General features: G+C 48.1%; 1 protein-coding gene across 1 annotated transcript in view; it reads right to left on the bottom strand.

The window, feature by feature from the left end:
• CAPN2 (calpain 2) overlaps positions 1 to 16,302 on the bottom strand; it is a 28,057-nt gene extending 11,755 nt beyond the window's left edge. Inside the window, exons 1-10 of the mRNA XM_075749337.1 lie at positions 16,043 to 16,302; positions 15,064 to 15,133; positions 7,382 to 7,500; positions 6,866 to 6,999; positions 5,835 to 6,003; positions 3,799 to 3,882; positions 2,142 to 2,227; positions 1,395 to 1,469; positions 1,015 to 1,175; positions 528 to 709 (exon numbers count right to left, since the gene is read on the bottom strand). Coding sequence (XP_075605452.1) covers positions 528 to 709; positions 1,015 to 1,175; positions 1,395 to 1,469; positions 2,142 to 2,227; positions 3,799 to 3,882; positions 5,835 to 6,003; positions 6,866 to 6,999; positions 7,382 to 7,500; positions 15,064 to 15,133; positions 16,043 to 16,279 — 1,317 coding nt within the window. The 5' untranslated portion in view covers positions 16,280 to 16,302. The remainder of the gene's footprint in view (positions 1 to 527; positions 710 to 1,014; positions 1,176 to 1,394; positions 1,470 to 2,141; positions 2,228 to 3,798; positions 3,883 to 5,834; positions 6,004 to 6,865; positions 7,000 to 7,381; positions 7,501 to 15,063; positions 15,134 to 16,042) is intronic.
• Positions 16,303 to 18,768: the final 2,466 nt, after the last annotated feature.

Raw genomic sequence — 18,768 nt, 5'->3', positions numbered from 1 at the left:
ATACCATCATTCAGCAGAAGGAGTTTTACAGGTGTTTTGGCTGGTTCTGCTGCTGGGTTCCCACTCCCCAAGCTAGCGCAGCTGCCCCAGCAAGGGTCACATCCCTACCATGGCTGCTCTCATTCTGCTGCTTTTCACCACAGCCTGACAAGTGAAGGGGAGACTGCATATCTGCACTTTTAATTTTCATTTTTTAAATAGTTTGTTCTGCTCCTCCATTTAGAAGCACAGAATATTACAGGTGGGAAGGAGCCTCTGTAGGTCATCTGGTCCAACCACCTTCTCAAAGCAAAGCCAGTATCAAAGTTAGTAAGGTTGCTCAGGACCTTGTCCAGCCTAGTGTGTGAGTATCTCCAGGAACACAGATTCCATCATCTCTCTGGGTACCTGTCCCTGTGCTCGACTGCTGTTTTTGTGTAGGATCATTTTCTAAACATCTAAGTGGAATTTTCCTTGCCCAGTCTGAGAACTGCACTACCCCATCTATAGTGCGAGTGAGTTTTCCTTTTCCTCCCCTGCACCTCTACTGCCTTACTTGCCTCATAAATCGCAAAGCCGATGGTATGCATGTCCTCTCCCATCTTCCTCTGTTTCCGCCGGTGCTTCTGAATTAGGCCAATGAGGAAAGTGCAGCCCCTCTCAGGATCATCAGGATCCTCATCTTCTTCCTCCAGCTTGATTAAATACTGTGGATTCATCCAGAAAGTGTCTGGGAAGTGGATTTATGCAAACTGCTCAGAAGCTTCTTTAAAAGCAACTGTACTGATATATATATATATATATATATAATGTCAGCTAGAACAGATGCAGCTCTGACTTCCAAAATCAGCTGTGAGAAGGAAAATCTAACACTCCCCCCCAGCCTTTACAACCACTAGACCTTCATCAGGGAACCACATTTCCCAAACACTTGCACTTTTTGGACATCAACCCTCCTCCTCCATAGGCTACCCCAAACCAGCTCCCAGAGAAAGTACAAGTGGATGAGTAAAGGGTTTCTCCAGTTTCTCTTACTTGGGTAATTCCTGCAGCCCCCCGCAGTGGCTCCTCGCCTCCAGTTCCCATCCAACTTCAGCAGGCTCCATTTCTTGTACTTGTCGCTTGCCAGAGTGTCTGGAGTCAGGTTGCAGATCTCCAGGCGGGAGTAATGCCTCAAGAAGTCGTTGAACGCCATCCTGTGGGAGTCAATGCCTCTGGAAACATCTCCTTAGGAGGGACAGGTTTTCTACACAACCACTTTGTCTATTCTCCCACTCTCCTGCTGTGATTTAGCACTAGGATTTTGGGTGAATTTACTCACCTTAGAGAGTCTACTGAGAGAGGTTACTTCATATGAAAAAAAGCCGAGAAGATGACATTCCCTTCTGCCTGAACGGAAACCTAGTGGTACTTACCAAAATTCCCCATCTTCATGCCTCCTTGTCAGCTGCTCCCGCACCTCAGGGTCGACGCCATTCCAGTTTGGGCAGCTGAAAGGCAACCCCACATCAACTACAGGATACAGTAAAGGTTAAGCCCTAAGGTAGCTGTTCTGGCACAATGATTTCACTTTCTTGCAGCTCCATGCGACTGCAATACTCCACAATATCTAGCTGATAGCAGCTCCAGAGCTCTCAAACCATGGCAGAATTAAAACACAGGGACCTGGGATATTAAATACCTCACTTCCTAAATATCCAAGGTAAAGATGAGAAGCAGAGTTTTATTTCCAGAAAGTGCTAATGCCTTGACTGAAACAGAGCTTTATTTTAGAAAAAGCAAGACTCAGAATAAATACTGTCCAGCCACAGAAGCGAGTAAACTCCAGCTTTCCTTGCTAACAACAGAAATGGATTTTTAAAGCCCTTTTAGAAAGTAAGTTTTCAGAAACTCACCACTGAACCCTGGCTGTTAAAGAAGCAGAAACTACAGAGAGGCTTGTTGGAACCACCAACCAAACCACTGCACCTTACACGAAGGCAGGTGTTTGTATGAAGGGCAGTGACAGTGGTGGGATGCTTCTTTTAAACAGCTCAGAGAGAACATCACATCCAGGTGTACTTACAGAGGAATGTGACGTAGGGAGAAGACAGATGACAGCAGAAACATGATCATACCCCTGCAGTAAAAGCCTACGGACAAAGCGCAAGCCATCGACTCACTTGTCGTTCCACTTTCCAGTCCACTCCACTTCCCCCCAGGGATTTCGGATTCTGATCAGCTTCTGCACTGTTCCTCGGAAGTTCACCTAGTGGGATCAGAATTGTATGGGGAGTTACCTAGGGACTCAGCACCACGCTCCATTCCACCTTTTCTATGGGAATTAAAGGACATGACAGAGTAAGTCTCCCAGTGCTACACAACCACTACAGTGTATATACAAAACACACACTCATCCGGTCTAAAAGACATGAAGTCAAACTGATTTTGAACGAGCTCCATGTACCCAAGCTTGTCTAGGCAAGGTTTTTGTACAAAGCTCACGATAACCAAAATCTCTGTTTTGCGCCACTAAAAAAGTTACCTCTGACAGGATTTCAAGCAAAGGAAACGTAAAGCTGCTACAGGACTGGCACAAAGCAGGTACAAGGGGATATTTCTCTAAAGCTATCATCTATGTATAAACTGCCCTTTCACATTCAAATACCTTTTCCCCCTCCCTCTATGTATTCTGAACCGCACCTATTACAAGAGATGGGATACTCAGTCTGACTGCAACTCCTTTGACAACACGAATGCCCCACAGCACAGCAGTGTCAGCCCTGCCACAACAGCACCTGCTCACGCTGCGCTGAGACCCTGGCTCGTTATCTGCTGATCTCTGCGTGCACAGAGTCCAGCCCAGCAAAGCTGTATGCATTTCAGTGGGAATACCCAGTTTTTAAGGTGAAACGCACGGCGCAAATTTAAGGAAGGAGCTGGCGCACCTCTGGAGCCTGAAGCCAAAAAAACTGCACAGAACATCAGCAGAGTCCAGAAATGATGCTCCATTGCCGAAGATAAACTATCCTTACAAAGCCTGCACATATCTCCAAAGGAAAAGCCTGGCTAAATCACGCCTGTTTGTGAATTAAGATCAAACTCCCTCTTTGCTGCTTTTGCTGCGAGAGGAGGACCAAACGCATGCGCATAAACCTGCCTGTTACCAGCCTCCACCTCAGCGCAGCATCTCAGCAGCTCCCTACGCCTCACTCTGAAGTTTCAGAGATATTTCAGAAACAATTACCGGTGAAGTGACCGAAAGTCCATTACACACCTGGAAGGACACCATGACCTGCTTCTCTTGTTTTAACTTGCCTTGCCTTTGCCAGTCACTTGCTCTTGGACAGGCACCTTGAGTTCGAACACTGTGCCCTGCCGAAAGGCGCAGTTCAGCAGGCATTTAAGGGACAATACTATTTGGTTTTTGTTTGTTTGCTTTTTTCCTTGCTTGGCAAACGTCTCTCGCACATCTTGCTGCGTGTTTAAGGTACAGCGTTGCCTGCTATGCAGAAATGTGTCGAGGGGCACGGCCACCAGCAGAGGGTAGTGTGCCCTCTGCACGGGGCTTCCCATCGCTCCCCTCACTGGGAAATAGCAGCGCTTATGGAAAAAAAGGGGTCCTTTTGGTCAAACCCCCACGAAGTCAAGTTTGCATTTATCCAAACCACACCAACTTAATTCAGTATTTCTTCAGAAAGAATGGACTCAAAACCTGATTCGCAAACAGATGAGACTGAAGAATTTGCCAACGTGAAGGTGAATCTGTGGCTGCCGCGGCCCGGGGAAGGCTACGCACAATGCTGGCTGCATTTCACCCCTTTGGGGAAGCACACCTACCTCCTCTGCCCCAGTGACTGAGTACGCGTGTCCCTTCACCAGCTTTTGGGAAGTGACTGCCTCCGTCTCTGCCGCACTGGTGATCTGGAGGAGCAAAGAAAATCGGTGAGCGTGGCTTCCTGTGAACCTGGGATCCTATGGAGCAAAACCTCCCCCTCTAACAGAGCTTTAATCTTGCTGGGAGGCTGCAGGGGTGGTTCTGAGGAAACGAGAGGGATCTGCGTGACAGAGCGGGGAGATGGGACAGCAGCACACGTGACTGTGCTGGAGCACGTTCGTGGCATGGGGCATGCGCCAGAAGCCCTGCGCCACAGCAAAGCTCCCTCCTGGCTCCAAAACACTTGGTGTGCTGTATCCCCTCTCGTGCATCTCCAAACACTGTACAAAGGAAATACACACAATGAACTCCATGTTCTCAAGGGACTAGGAGGAACATAGGGAATGACCATCCTGAGGCTGCCTGGGCGTTGCCGGGGCTCGCATCCAGCTCCAGCAAGCCCCAGTGCTCTGCTTCTGGGTCAAAACATTGCCCTCGGCTCCATAGTGGGGTTGGAGGTTCCCACTCCTTTCCCCAGCACCACCACCTAGGACCAGGGGAGCAAGGGAAAAGGCTGCAATTTGGATGCCATATTTGAAGGCATATCACCCTCTCATTTTTTTGTGGCCATTACAATACTCGGGCAGTCTGGCCTACAAACACTGCAGAGAAAAGTCCCTTCTTGCTAAAAAATGACTGCTTAACATCTTGCTCTAAAGATGCTTAAATCTATGAAACGCATGTTTGCCATTGCCTTTTCACCATTTTAGAACGTGTGTGATCTTTAAACAAGCATATCTGAAGCTTAAAAAGAGGGTGGAATCAAGCAGGCAGGATTCCTGCTGTCAATTCAAGCCCTATTACTGCCCCGCAGCGCACTCTCCATGTAATGCTTAACCTTTGTGTCCCTATTTCTCTGATAGAAGAGAAGAAAAGATTTTACAGGATTTTTCAAAGGCTAAACTCACTAATAATTAGTTTATAATATAGAAAGCGTCAGCACTTACCAATAAAGGAATATATTTACTTCCCCCCGCCCCTGAAGAGACTTGTACCATTCTGGGGCAAAACCCCAGATGTTGGATTCTTATCTAAATGCAAACAAGTAAAATGGGCCTCAAAAGTGCTGCGAAGTCGCATGCTGACATTAACCAATTACTTTTCCTGCTGCGAAGCTTCCCTCTCCTGTGACTCTGATTTAATTTAAAAAATGGGAGGAAACACTTGAGTTTATATTATGAACAAAATTCTTGTAAACAGTTTACCTCCCCTTTAGACATAACTAAGATGTAATCTCCTTTGGGAGCAGGGTGATTATCACAATAACCATACTCAGACTCTTTTCAGTAAGCCTAAAAGCAATGCTGAATCCTTGCAGGCAGGGCCAAAGCTCCTCTATTCCTTCAGGTTCAGCTTTTGGCAATGTGTTTTTCAATAACGCTTTTTAAAGGCCTGGCAACAGTCCGAACCTCCCTGCTTCAAGAACAGAGCCCACGTTTTTTGGGAACATTTTGGTACAATTTGTGTGACAAACACAAGGATCCTTGCTACGGCAAGGATGGATGTTGCCACCTCTGAGCATCTGACTGCAGAAGCCATTAGCAGCAGCTTTCTGTCCAAAACCACCCAGCCTGTACCAATCTGCTGCCAAGCTATGGGCTTTCTTAAGAACAAAGATGTACGTTGGGATCCATAATGAGTTCCCTGTACGATTTGTTACCACAAACGTATGAAACAGCAAAGGGCTTAAGGAAGAAAAAAAAAAAAATGGAGGCAATGAGCTTTTACACATGAACTAATGAAGTCTACATTTCAACTTAAGCCCCCAGAAAAGCACGCGCCTGTGTCACACTCTTGGGTCAAAGGCAGAGCAGAGAACCATAGGCAGAGGGGACCAGCATCCTTTGTGCACCTCCTGTGGTTGGAGCATGGGTCCATCCCCCAGCTGCCCGCACGCACAGCAAGAGCCGAGCGTCCAGCAATGAACCTGCTAACTCACATCGATGGAGCAGCCAAGGAGAGAGCCTTTCTGAAGAGCCTTCTGAATGATTTTGAAGAGGTTGGGTGGTGCCTTCTGCAGCTCATACCATTCTGCAATTCCACCGGTGAAGTCCTCGAAACCTTCAGTGGTGGTGCCACCAGAGAGAGACTCGTATGATCCGTTCAGCCTGCACGAAAGGGGACACACACATGCAACCATCAGACTTCCTATTTTCCTCTTCTCACACACACAACCATCAGGTTCCCTATTTTCCCCTCTCGGAGAGAGGCACGCAGTTGTGCCAACTGTCACACCATTTATGCTTTCAACAGCACCACAGCAGCTATTAACGCACACCCCCCCATGTAGCTTTGCTTCTTACACCTCTGTACTTGTAAAGCCCAGCATAAAATCTTATACGATCATGTATACGGGTTGCAGGTTCAGTCATATCAATGACAAAATCATGAACACTATTTGAAGGAAAAAAAAATTAAAAAAAGAAAAGAAATTAAGACCAAACAATTTGCCCCTCTAGTTCCACACAGTCTTTTAATTCCTTTCCTTTAACAATTATGGGTCTGATTTCCAGCTGATCTAAATTAGCTCAATTTCCTAAGTCAGTTGAAAATAGTAATGTTAGAAGGCAGAATTTCTCCCTGGCCATCCCCAAATGAAATTTGGATTTGAGCATCTTCACCTTGAACAGAGACCTGGGCACATGGACTTCAGCTTTGCACGCTGAAGCACCACTGCTGCAATCCCTCACCGGTGCATAGAGCACATGAAACTGAGCTTCCCAGGCCCCGGTGATGGGAGACAGCACCCTAGGAACAGCCTTGCCATGAGATGCAAGAGCTATTTTTCCTGGCTCGCAGCAAAGCCAGTACTATTAGCTACTTATCTTAAGCACCTGTCGGCAAACCTTCACTAAAGCAGCCACTGAGGGATACCCTAGAAGTTTTAAAGGGTAACAATTAGGCTGACATCTTAAATGCATAGTATCCAAGCAAGTGAGGATGCTACCGGCTGCCCTGGCCTCGACTCACTTGGCGTAGGCCTTCTCCAGCAGTGCACTCCAGAACTCACTGCCCTCCGCTGAGTGCACGAAGAGCAGCTCCCCGTTCTTGGTGGGCAGCCTGTCATCCACCACGACGTCCACCCACTCCCCGTACTGCCAGAACTGGAAAGAGAGCACAGACACTTTGTCACCACTCCACACTGTGCAGTCAGGTCACCAGGATGTTTATCTGTTAACACCAATTTCCTAGAGGAAAAGCAATCCCCCTTACAGCCAGCTTCGCCCACCCTGTTCAGGGATGCATGTTCTCAGCTGGATCTGCTGATGGAGGAAGGACCACAAAGACAGACTCTGCTCCCAGCTCTGGTTAGCAGTCTTCTTCCTTCCACCACCATCACCCTTTCTGGATGTCTCTGTTTCTCTGCCTGGCTCTTTGACATCCCTCAAAATGTTCCAGGAAACACCGCACGTGTGAACACGACCAGCCACACCAGTTCCTGGCCAACAGCACTGGGGGGATGGCAAGAGACAGTTTTCCACCTACCTGGAAATGGAAAATGCCTGCATAGTTATCCTGGAAGCTCTGGTCTTTGGGAACGACACGGGCCAGTATTTCTTCATTCAGAGTGAGAGAGGCAATAGCGGCCAAGAGCCAACAGTCTCCTGTTAAAATAAAAAAGTTCATTATTGAAACTTTATTCTTTAGGTTTTGTACTGCATAGGGGTCATACGTTATAATTAATAAGCACCTCAGCTGCAATGAGATGATCCCTCCCATCGCTTTACCTCTACAGCAGATCAGATGCACGTACACAAATATGTGCCATTTCCAAGCAAGTTTCACATTTCCTCAAGACCAGAGTAATAAAAAAAAAAAAAAAGTAAAAGCAGGCTTTTTATGATCTACCAGCACAGTTATCACCCATGGTGGGACGATTTGAAAGAAACCTTAATATTCAACTGAGCGTCTACAGGTTAGGAAGCAGCATGGGGGAAAGGTGAAGAGCAGGGCCTGCAGACACACACAGGTACTCAGGGGTGCAGTTTCCCCTCAAAAGGCCAGTGTTTTCTCAAGCATAGGCTGTTTTCCTTTCCCTTCTCCATGTTTAATAAACGCCTGTTGACTTGCCATCCAGAGGCCTACGTTACGGACGAGCTCCCCTTAAGGTCTCTTGCCAGACTCCTACCAAATAGGAGCTCCTTTCACATCTCTGGAGGCTCCTGCTAGAGGCCTCTCTGTTTAGTCCTACATCCCGTCCCTGGCTCTAGTCACCGGGGAGTCAGGAAAGGTCTGAAGGCAGGCACTGTTCCCCAGGCCCACACACCTCTTCACCCCTCCTGGGAGGGAGCCAACATACACTGGGCCTGCACGCCAGAGCCCCAGGGCCCAGGCTGTCTGGGTAGTATTTTTCCACACCAAACAGAGGGAGAGGGAGACCACAACTATATAAACATTACCTCTATTTTTTGTAATTATTTTCAGAAATCAGTGTTACTTTAACAGAGTGGTTACCTTGCTGCTCAGCCATGGGTTTTCTGCAGCCCGTTAGCTCGGTGATTAGAGATTTAAAGACCCAGCTGATCCCCTGACTCCCACAACCCAACACAAAACTCCTCGTTACTATTACCAGATCTGCTCTTGCCTGGCTTTGTGAACACAGAAAAGTCAGTATTACACATTAGAGCCTACAGAGTCATCCTGCAGCACACGTAGGATTGTGGGTTCAAGAAGCATGAACCAGTCACAGCTGCAAGTCAGAAGCCAGCAAAGCAGCAGTTTCTACACAGCCAGCTCTCTCCTATAGGAAAAGGGTCAAAAGCTTGCAGGTGAGAAGCTGGGGTTGAAATGGGTGGTTGGGAGAAAGTCTCAGGAAGCAGCAGCTCCTGGTCACCCTCAAACCCAGCACCACTCAGCTAGCACAAGGAGGAACACAGGCAACCTGCACCTCCCTCCTGGCTGCCCATCGCTTTTCACAGCTGATCCCCCAGCAGTACCTCTATGAATTACATTTGTCCCACGGCTCCTTTTCACACCTTGAGAAAGGTGGAAGATGTGGAATTTCAGAATAATTCCCAAACCCAAGATGCTCTTACTATTTCATAACCTAGGGGTTATGAGGGGAAGAACTGAACATAAAACTCTTCCCTGGGAGCCGTGCACCCTCTGGTACGGGGGTGCTTTCAGAGGCACTGCCAAGCACAGCAACTCTGCTTGCTGGGAAAGAGACTGGGGTCAGAAGATACTAAAAGACATTTTTAGATGGGCTAATCTATAATTAACAGTATGATCCTCTGTCCCCCAGCCACACGAGGGCTTTAGCAATGACTCTTCACAGCAATTCTCCTTACAGAGGAGGATGTTAAAGAGCTCTGCAAACAAACCCTTTGGTCAAAAGGCAACAACAGGACTTCAACTTCGGTTCATCTTAGATCTGTGATCTCCCATACACAGCTTGCCTGCACAAAGGCGTTTTTGGTGATTTTTTCAACCGTAGGAGTCTTCAAACAAACGCAACATGGTAATCACTTGGGAGAGACTGCTCAGAGATCCCTTCTCTTCTAAGGATCCCTATTTTTATTAAGTGTCCAAAACAGCTAGTTTCTGAACAAGAGGTGGGGTCCTTCAAGTCCAAGGGCAACTCCCTGCTAGAGAACAGCCCTGGCACTTTGACTGAGGCTCTTGTGGCATCAGGCTGAATTAATACCATACTACCTCTGAATTAATATCATATTGTCTCCACTCCTTCCTTAACTTGCTTTTCTCCCACTGGCACTCATCACACAGCAAGTCAATTCATTAATCCATACAAAAAAGTCTTTCTGTCACCTTACTGAGTTAAAGGAGGTCACAGCTTGTGACAGGCCTCTTCTGGTTCAAGAGAGCAGTTCTGTATTTGGCAGTAGAAACATCATATGTAAATACACATGTGCACTGGACCAGCACACACCGCACGAGAGCTGAGCACTCTCCATCAACTCCCCGGTACTGCACACAGGTGGATAACCCTTGGCCTCCCCCCCAGACATTCCTCTTCTAGCACCCAGGAGCCACAGGCTCCTTGGTGTTATTAAGACCAACAAAATCCTAGAAGAAGGAAAAGAGCGGTGATCTTCATCCTCCCTGCTGTGCCACTGTCCCTCCAGCAGAACAATAATTCATTCCTGGGAAAAGAGAGCAAGCCTTAGCGAGACTTTTAACTTCTAACTAACCCCAATCTCCAAGCATCCTGAACATTGGGAAGAGGCATGAGATAAGTCATGATACAAAACAACAGGTTAAGCAGTCTCATCTCAGCACAGAGGCCAAATAACTGATAACCCACAGAGAGATGCCTGTCTGAGCAGCAGAACAACCCTGGCACACATCCCAGGCTCTGCAAGGCTTTTACAGACAGGCATGCACAACTCAGAAGCAAAGTGACTCTCTGGCATCTCATACCTACACGAGTTAGGCTACAGCCAGCACAGGTATGCTTACCTAGACTTCTAGGATGCCTTCACATGGTTAGGCAGATCCAGACTAAAGTAGATAAACCCAGAAAGACAGCAACTCAACTTGTTCAGCACAGCTGTGCTAATCCTAAGGCACAGCTAGGTAAAACAGTGCAGCTCCCAGCCTCTACAACCAAGCTGGAGGCAGAGCTGAACGCACTTTGTGCACACCCTATCAGGTGGGTGGAAACAGCTTGAGAAATGTCCTATGCCCCTTGTTTGCAGTCAGCTGTGGAGGTGTTTTCCCTCTCAATTGCTCAACCCACAGCATAAACCAGAATTCACATTGCACAGCCTTACTTGACCAGGCAAACTCGACCACTCCAAGAGACCCCCAGAGCATTTGACATTGATGTTACAACCCTCAGACAAACTGTGCTGATTTAAATCAGTAGCAAGTCTGGATCAGAGAGCAGCTGTCCCACCACTCTTCCAAAGAAATATTTGCATTTCTATTCCATAAACAAGGCAGGGGCTGGGCAGGCAGAGCAGCACAGAAAGAATAAGTGAACAACTTGACGTGACCACAGTAGCTCAGGAAGCCTTGGTCATGAAGCTGGTGAGGCATCTAGATTAAGAGCATACACCCTCAAATGCTGTAATACATCTTTGAGTCAGGTTTCCCCCATAGATTAGAAGCACTGAAGTTCGAGAAGGAGAAACTCCCCCCCACCAGAGGACCTCTAAGCCCATAAGCAGAGTTTATAAAGAATTTCCTTTACTTCCTAGCTGTCCCATCAAGGCACACATTAAGAGAAAGAAACAGCAGACGTTGTTGTAAAACCTCTCTGTTGAGCTTTACACTGGTTTCTAAGGAGAATCTGGAGTCACACAAACATAGATCTTAACTCTGGGCAAGGTCTTCTCAAGGTTAAAAGGCAGATGAAGCATATATGGGAGACACACCACCCTTTGGTTTCCACATTTTAAAGCGCTCAGCAGTCACGGTATCATCTCTCCCTTTCTGAACAGACACCACTAAAAGTAGACCTGATAATTCAAAGCCTGGACAAGAACAGATCTTGTGATAATACCTAGAGTTTTAGCCTGCACTATGCACGCCTGAGCAGGGTCTTTACCAAATAGTCTTAACTGTAAGAACGGGCACTTTTGTAAAGCTCTTGACAGTGCCTCTCCTTTGATAGAGAAGGAAAGTCCAAGAGGAGGCTAACACACAGGTTACTTATATGAAGAATTTGAAAGGAGCGTTAGGAAGGCTAGGTAATTTTTGTAAATGCATAATACATTAGGCAGAACAAAGTTATCAGAAAAGGGAATATTATCAGGCTGTGAGTTTATTTATATTAACAAGAAGTACTATTTTTCCCTGTTATGCTTCCTTTTTGTTGCTATCAATGTTTCACTAGTTATTTCTATGCATCCATCTCTGCATCTACCTAATCTCCAGCTAAAAACAAGAACGTTACAAAAAATGCAATTGCAAGGCAAGCATAAATAGCCATAAGGGCTTAGAACTGGCCATTCTGGAGAGCAAAGACAAGCAAAGCATCCCCAGGAAGTGCCTGGAGGGGTGTAAGTGAAAAGCAGCTCCTCAGGTCACTGCAGAGCCCATGTAAGAGTATGGAGTCAAATAAAAAATGTACATTCAGCCAACCACAGACACGTCTTTATTTTAAAACACTCATTACTATAGATTAACAACTACATCAACAGCTGAATGTATTTATATTAATACTATTGGACTCCAGGAAGTTTTCTGGTTAGAAACATGAGGCTGTGACCACCCTCTTACACTACAGCGGTTGCCAACGTGGGAAAACCATGCATCTAATTTTCTAAATTCATCCTAACCAATTATTTTTCCACACATTTTTATTTAAGGAGCAGACACCTGTGTCTAAACAGCAGAGGAGAGATGCTGTGCTGTGTATGCCCCAGTGTTGTGATACCATGGTGACATCCCCTCCAAAGAAGGCGGTTAAGGGTGAATAAGCTTCCTCTCCGCGGTGACTTTGGTTCCTCCCCTCCGCTGTAATGAGTCACCACATCCCATGCGCTGCCTTTCTGAGCCAAATACCATTATCCACTTCAGATCTGATACTGCAAAACTAACTCCCAATTACTCACCTTTAAAAGTTTCTTCTAAAAAGCAACAAAACCAGAATAAAGGATAATCCAAAGCCCAAGGGGCAGAATTTTGGTGTCTGGAGAACCTAGCGAACTGCCACCTGGGTGAGGGGACAGCCTTTTCCGCATTGATGATCAGCTATGCCTTTTGTGCATCACAGTATCATATAGTCCAGGTCAAGAACAATGAAACACATTTATAGGCTGCATCAAACCAAAAACTCTTGGGCTAAAAGGAACATCTGTACCACTGCTCATTAGCTGAGCTGTTCAGTTACATATCCCCTGCCAAGAAGCCTGTTGGAGCAGGGATGGGTGCGTGTGCTTTGGATGCCTCATCTGTCCCTGCAGTACTCTAAGATGTTCCGAATTGCTTCGCAACAGCCATGAAAGTCCATGTGGCTAAAGGTCTGTTGCTTTGCGATCGAGCCTTTTGGAGAATAAATAAGACTACAAAAGTTTCCCGTGGAAAAAAGCAACATAATAAAAAGTACAGGTTTCCAAGAGCATCTTCCAGTGCAATCTTCTCTGTAACATCCTAAAATGCGATGGGACATCAGTGTCAGCACACAAAGTTCAAGTAAATGAAAGCTTAAGCAAATGTATCGATACAAATGCTGGCGTCAGATGAAGCCATGGCAAAAACCAACCAAACCCCCCCGCACACATTTGTACAGCACATCTGCTAGCCTCATTGTGTGAAAAAGCAGAGATTCAATACAGGCTCTTAGTAACTCAACGGCAATACAAAGAAAAGATCGATAGCATCTAATTTCTAATCAATCACTAAACTGTCACACGATACCAAAATCCCGCCCAGATTCATAAGAAGATAGCGCGGCGAGTCATGGCAGTACTTAGTCATGGTGAAAACAGTAATACAACCAAAACCACAACCAACCTCCTATTCAAATATTGTTTCGGGAGGTAAAATAATACCAGCTGTGAGTCAGTTTGTATCCTTTAGTGATACCATACAACCTCATGAGAACATCTGACTGGTCCAAAGACCATTAAGGCAACAAATGCTTTCATCAATTCAAAACAAGGTTTGGAATTAGCAACAGCAACTCCACAACTTGAAAATGAAGTTAAAAATCTTTCATTCCAGTGCTTTTGCTGCCACAACATCAGGATAGAAAAGCTGGAAGCCTGCAGAAGGCAGAAAGCAACTAAGTGCCTTCAGAAACCAGCATCTCTACAAAATGCTGAAATGGCATTACAATAAACTCTAATTTCAAGTTGAACAACTCCTTAGCTGTACAGTTTCACAACAAAAAAGAGGACAGATGTTTGGCATGTCCGTTAAGCACTGGGACATGCTTTTTGCCAAAATAGGCACGGTGGGAGACATGATATCGGGAAGGAAACTGGTGACATGCCAAGGACTTCACCAATTACACAATGGAGCCTAATCCCTGCCATAGATGATACCGGGGCATGAGGAGAAATTCACAATCCAATTTTTTTTTTTTTTTAACGTCAGGGCTTTTTACACAAATTGTATCTAGTTGTTAAAAAACACTAACCTAAATAACTTCCAAAAGAAAACATAAGCACAAAATTTGTGAAATAAGCTTCCCTATCCGTTATATTTCCGGACGTGAAAACACAAATAGCAGCAGCCGGACTAGAAACTAAGAAGCCGCAACACGGCTAATAGTATGCTGATGAAAAGCAAACAAACAGAACTTCATTCCTTTGCCAACCCCGCTGCGAAAACACAACACACGGCACGTATTAGTTGTGCTTCCCTGCACTGAGAGCTTTCCCTCAACCACGCTACCAGTCTAATCTAAAACTGTCTCCCTACAGTTACGGAATAAATAGGACTGCTTCCACTTCAGCTTCTTTCCTCTCGCATCCCCACAGCTGTCCTCCTCGCCAGCCTCCATGCTGCCTTCTGGGAGGAGAGGCACGAGGCACCCACCGAAAACCCCTTCTGGCAGGCAAGGCGGGAGAGAGGCTTGGAGACCGGGATAGCCGTGCACGCACAGCCAGGTTAAGCCACGCACTGTCCCCGGGGCTTCCCTGCAGCGCCAGGGGCTTCTCCGGAGCGGAGCGGCTGACTGAGGGATTGCCATTACTCAAAATGGCAGTGATTGCAAAAGCAGAAGGCTCAAAGGCTGGCCCATCCCTCCTGAAATATCCCAGTTTTGTTTTCCTTGAGAGCTGTTGAGCAGCAGGGAATCCCCCCATATATTTTTTTTTTCCTCCGTACCACATCTTTCCAGGTTTCAGGGGGTCCCTCCTGCTCGGCGGCACTCTCTCCCACTGGGGAAAGAAACACCCCACTACGCACACAACTGCTCTCCTAAGCAGACTGTTAAAGGCAGAAATTGGTCAGGCTGCTTTCAGGCACATGGATGCGAACATGAAAGGAACTGGTACCGATCAGAAAAGCCATCAGGAAACCAGTCTGTGTCATCCCTGCTTGGGGCACACAGCAAGGCTGTGCTCAGTGCCCAACACACATGGTCCCTGCCGACAGCCGCAGAGGAAAGGCAAGAAAGGTCTGATTTGCTATGAAGAGAAGGAGTAGGATGCAAAAGGATGAATTTACAGAGGGAGTTACAGCCTAGGGTAAACTGTGGTGTCCTGGGGAAGCACCTCCATTACAAACTCAGCTTTCTGCCTCCACCTTACCTAGGGCCCCTTGGCAGATGTCCGTGCGAGTGGCTCCACCAGCTATGAACTGGGGACTGGAACACAGCTCCTGGGAAGGAAACAAGCCTCGTGTTACTTATATCCACAGGTATGGGAGGGAACAAAGCCCCGCTTGCAGCAAATTTAAACAAGCGATTGTCCACAGCAGATGAACGCCACAGAGATGGAGCAGGTCAGGACTGAGTGCGGGCACCAGACACACTAAGCACGGTGAGAAAGGGAGCTGGTCACCAAAGCCTGTGGGCAGCCATCTCACTTCACAGTATGTGTCAAGAGGTCCACTACATTTTTACGCACATGCATGCACCACTCCACCATTACCTCCCCACCACTGACTACGTCAGGGTCTCTCAGAAACACCTGGGCACCCCAGAGTCCATCTGACCCGACGGCTCCCGCGGCCAGACAGGGCTGCTTCGGTAGCCAGAGGCACAGGCTGAACGAGGGCTTGTAAAGGAAACCTCCACACGGTCAGCTCATCTCTCTGCTAAGGGAAAGAATTATCCAAAGCGACAGCACCGAGCGCTACCCAAAGGAAGTGGTTTATCCGCACAGAGAGTTCAGGCCGCAGAGGGGAACGGCTTTTTGGTTGGTTGTTTTCCAGGTGGAGCACGTCACCCTGCCAGCCCGGACCCCGGGCAAAGGGACATCCCCAGTGCTCTGAGCGGCCGCAGCCTCACAAAACGGGGGTACCGGGATTTTGCAGCCGCCTGGGTGCTGCCCGGGGCCGCCCGCAGCAGCCGCGCCCCGACCCGCCGCCGGTACCGGGTAACGGCGGGAGAACCGAGCCTCCGGGTGGGCGGAGAGGGAGAACGGAGAGCGCAAACACCAAAAGCACAACCCCTGCTGAATTAAATCCAATTTAAGGGGAGGCGGAAGAGAAAAGCAGGGTGAAAAGGCGCGGTGATGCCGCGGGAGGATGCTACCGCCACCGGGACCCGGACCGCCGCCGCCCTACCGTGGGTCTGCGCCAGACGACGCCCTGCGTCTTATAGGAGCTGGGCCCCAGTTCTCGGTAGCCGAGGGCGGTGGGGCCGGCGGGGAAGGAGGGGTCCTGGAAGAGCCGCTCCTCCTGCAGGCACTCCTGCCGCAGCGCCCCGAAATCCTGGCCCAGGTAGGGGACGGCGTGGCCGTGCCGCCCCGCGCCCGCCGCCACCGCCCGCTCCTTCGCCACCGCCGCCGCCATCCCCGCCATCGCCCCGCCGCTGCTGCCGCCCCGCCCCGCCGCGGCCCCGCCCGGCCCGGCCCGGTCTGACCCCCCTCCCCGGGGGGCGTGTCACGAGTTTCGTAAGTGGGCAGCCCCGCGGCATCCCCCGGTTTGCTCGGGTCCCTTTGTCCCGGAGTCACCCGCACCCCCTCCGGGTCACCGAGGAAGACACCCCACCCCCGGTCTCCATCGCTGGTCCCAGTTGACCCGAAGGGAATCGCATCTCCTAAGCAGCCGGGCACCTCATTGACTCTGCACCTGCGCCAGCCCTGGCTCCTGTATCGTCACGCGTATTCATCAGTTAAAAAAATCGCTATTTCCCGTGTAAAAACCAGAAGTATCCATGTCCAAATCTGTAAGCTTAGAAAAAAGTCAAAGGAAGGGAAAAAATAATATGGCTCAAAGCCTAATATGGTGCACAGGTACCCTGTATTTTCATCCTGTCACAATTTTGAATGCCGCCCACAACAGAAATCATTTACAGCTTGATTTACTGGTGGCAACCAAAGCATGTGTTGCTGTCACTGCTGGCATAAATCCATCCACACCTCCCTGTGTATCCCAAACCACACGCAGAGAGTTCCCCAAAATGAGCACCTCTACCATGCAGTGGGGGGAAAGGAGTGTCTCCGTTTTGGCGGTGAGCTGCTGCCAACGACGGCTGAAATGCTGTTGCTGGCACTTGCGTAGTACGGCATCCCTCCAAGGGAGAATTCAAACCATTTGTTTCATATTTTAGGTCTGAGTCAGGACGTGCTGGGCGCCAGGCAGCATTCCCCGGGCGGAGGTGCAGAGGCTGATAGCCCTTAGTGCTGCACCCACCGCCTGCGCTGGCTGCCCAGCTGCCTCGGAAGGAGAGGCACCTCCTTTCGTGCAGTGTATGCCAGGCTCTGGATGCACTAAACACTTGTTTGGAGCCATCCTATCCGACTGAAATTAACATTATTGTTTAAAAAATGTCCAAGGAATCATAAAATGCCCAACTATGCTGTTTACTGAGGTGTGGTGGGAAGTTTCCCTTGAAAATTATAAACCAGAAGTTTTTCTTTATTGCTGATATATGGTGCCTCGATGTGCCAGGAGACACTGTCCATCTGCTTGGTGGCTTTGAACTTCAATCACGATCCCTCTGCTTCAACTCAGCACAGGTCCTACTTACACAGCTGCATGGGAAACTACTGCTAGTAAATAGGAAAACAAGGTAAGCATTGCCCATTCAATTTACGGTATGGCAGAGGAGGCCCCCAAATATTTTTGAAGTTAGATACAAGAGTGGTGTGAGCCACAGCAGCTAGCAACATCTGTGTAGATCATGGCCATGCAAGGGAGCACTCCTGATGCTGCCTGTGAGGTTGTCCAAACCTGACCAGGCACAGACCAACTTCGCTCTGCTTTGAAGGCACCAGTTCTTCCTTGCAGGTCAGAGGGGCTCTCTTAATGAAGAGAATAATGGTATTTTTAGCTGAATATTGAGGCACATAGGAAATCAGTCACTCATGGAGAACTGGAAGCGGATCAAGTAATGTTATGTACCGTAAGTGCTCTCTGAACAGAGCCGGTACGTGCTGTGTGTGCTCAATTACCAGTACAGCATTAACCAAGGTCTCCAGCATGGCTGTGCTGAAGCTCTAGTAGGACACAGTATGACACTGGAGGATGGTTTTGCTTGACTGTTTCGATTCATTAAGCACTGCTGAATTAGTTCACAGACAAGAAGGCCATCTACTGAACCAGGAGACTACGAGACAACAGCACCTCCCCACCTGGGAGTTTAACTCACAGCAAGCATCCTAACATGACAGATCCGGGAGCTACAGAGCTGCTGAAAAAGCGTTTGTTTGGCTCCACGTACTGGTTCAGATCTGTACAGCTGCTACAGATCAGACCACTCTGATTTTTCAAGAGTCACAGTAAAAGGAAACCGGTGTGAGTGTAAAGCAGTGGTTTTCACTGGCCTACAAAACTGGCGTTGGTTTGTGAACTCCTCTAACCACTTTCCAGTAGATGCAGAAATTTAAGCCAGGTTGAAGTTTGTCATAAAATCACTTTGCTTTTCTTAGTTATCACCCATGCGTCCCACAGATGATGATACTCACAGACCACTCTAGGGTCTGCTGGCAGTGTGCCGACAGCCTCTAGAGGACAACCATCAAGAAGATCAAGTCTGTACAAGCATGATACACAGCTGCTCCGTGCAGTCAGAGTTACCGGAGCTTTCTAAGAGTCTCTGCGGTGGGACCGGGGTTGAGACAGAGCCAAACAGAGAAGAGGAACAGAAGGGACCAAAGCCAGAAGGAAATTAAGCCTGCAAGGATTCGAGTAGGCGGTGGGAGAGGTACCCAGGGCAATGCAGAGAAGAGGTATATTTGCCACCATGGCTTGTTAGACTGGTCCCAAACATATAGGGGCTGTACTGTCCCAGGTGGTTTGATGATAGACAAGGATATGTTGGTGTACAGGATTTCTCTTACTATATG

Source organism: Balearica regulorum, chromosome 3, assembly GCF_011004875.1.
Source record: "Balearica regulorum gibbericeps isolate bBalReg1 chromosome 3, bBalReg1.pri, whole genome shotgun sequence".
Classification (NCBI taxonomy): domain Eukaryota; kingdom Metazoa; phylum Chordata; class Aves; order Gruiformes; family Gruidae; genus Balearica; species Balearica regulorum.
The sequence above is the reverse complement of the archived record's forward strand: the minus strand, read 5'-3'. Positions and strand labels throughout refer to the sequence as shown.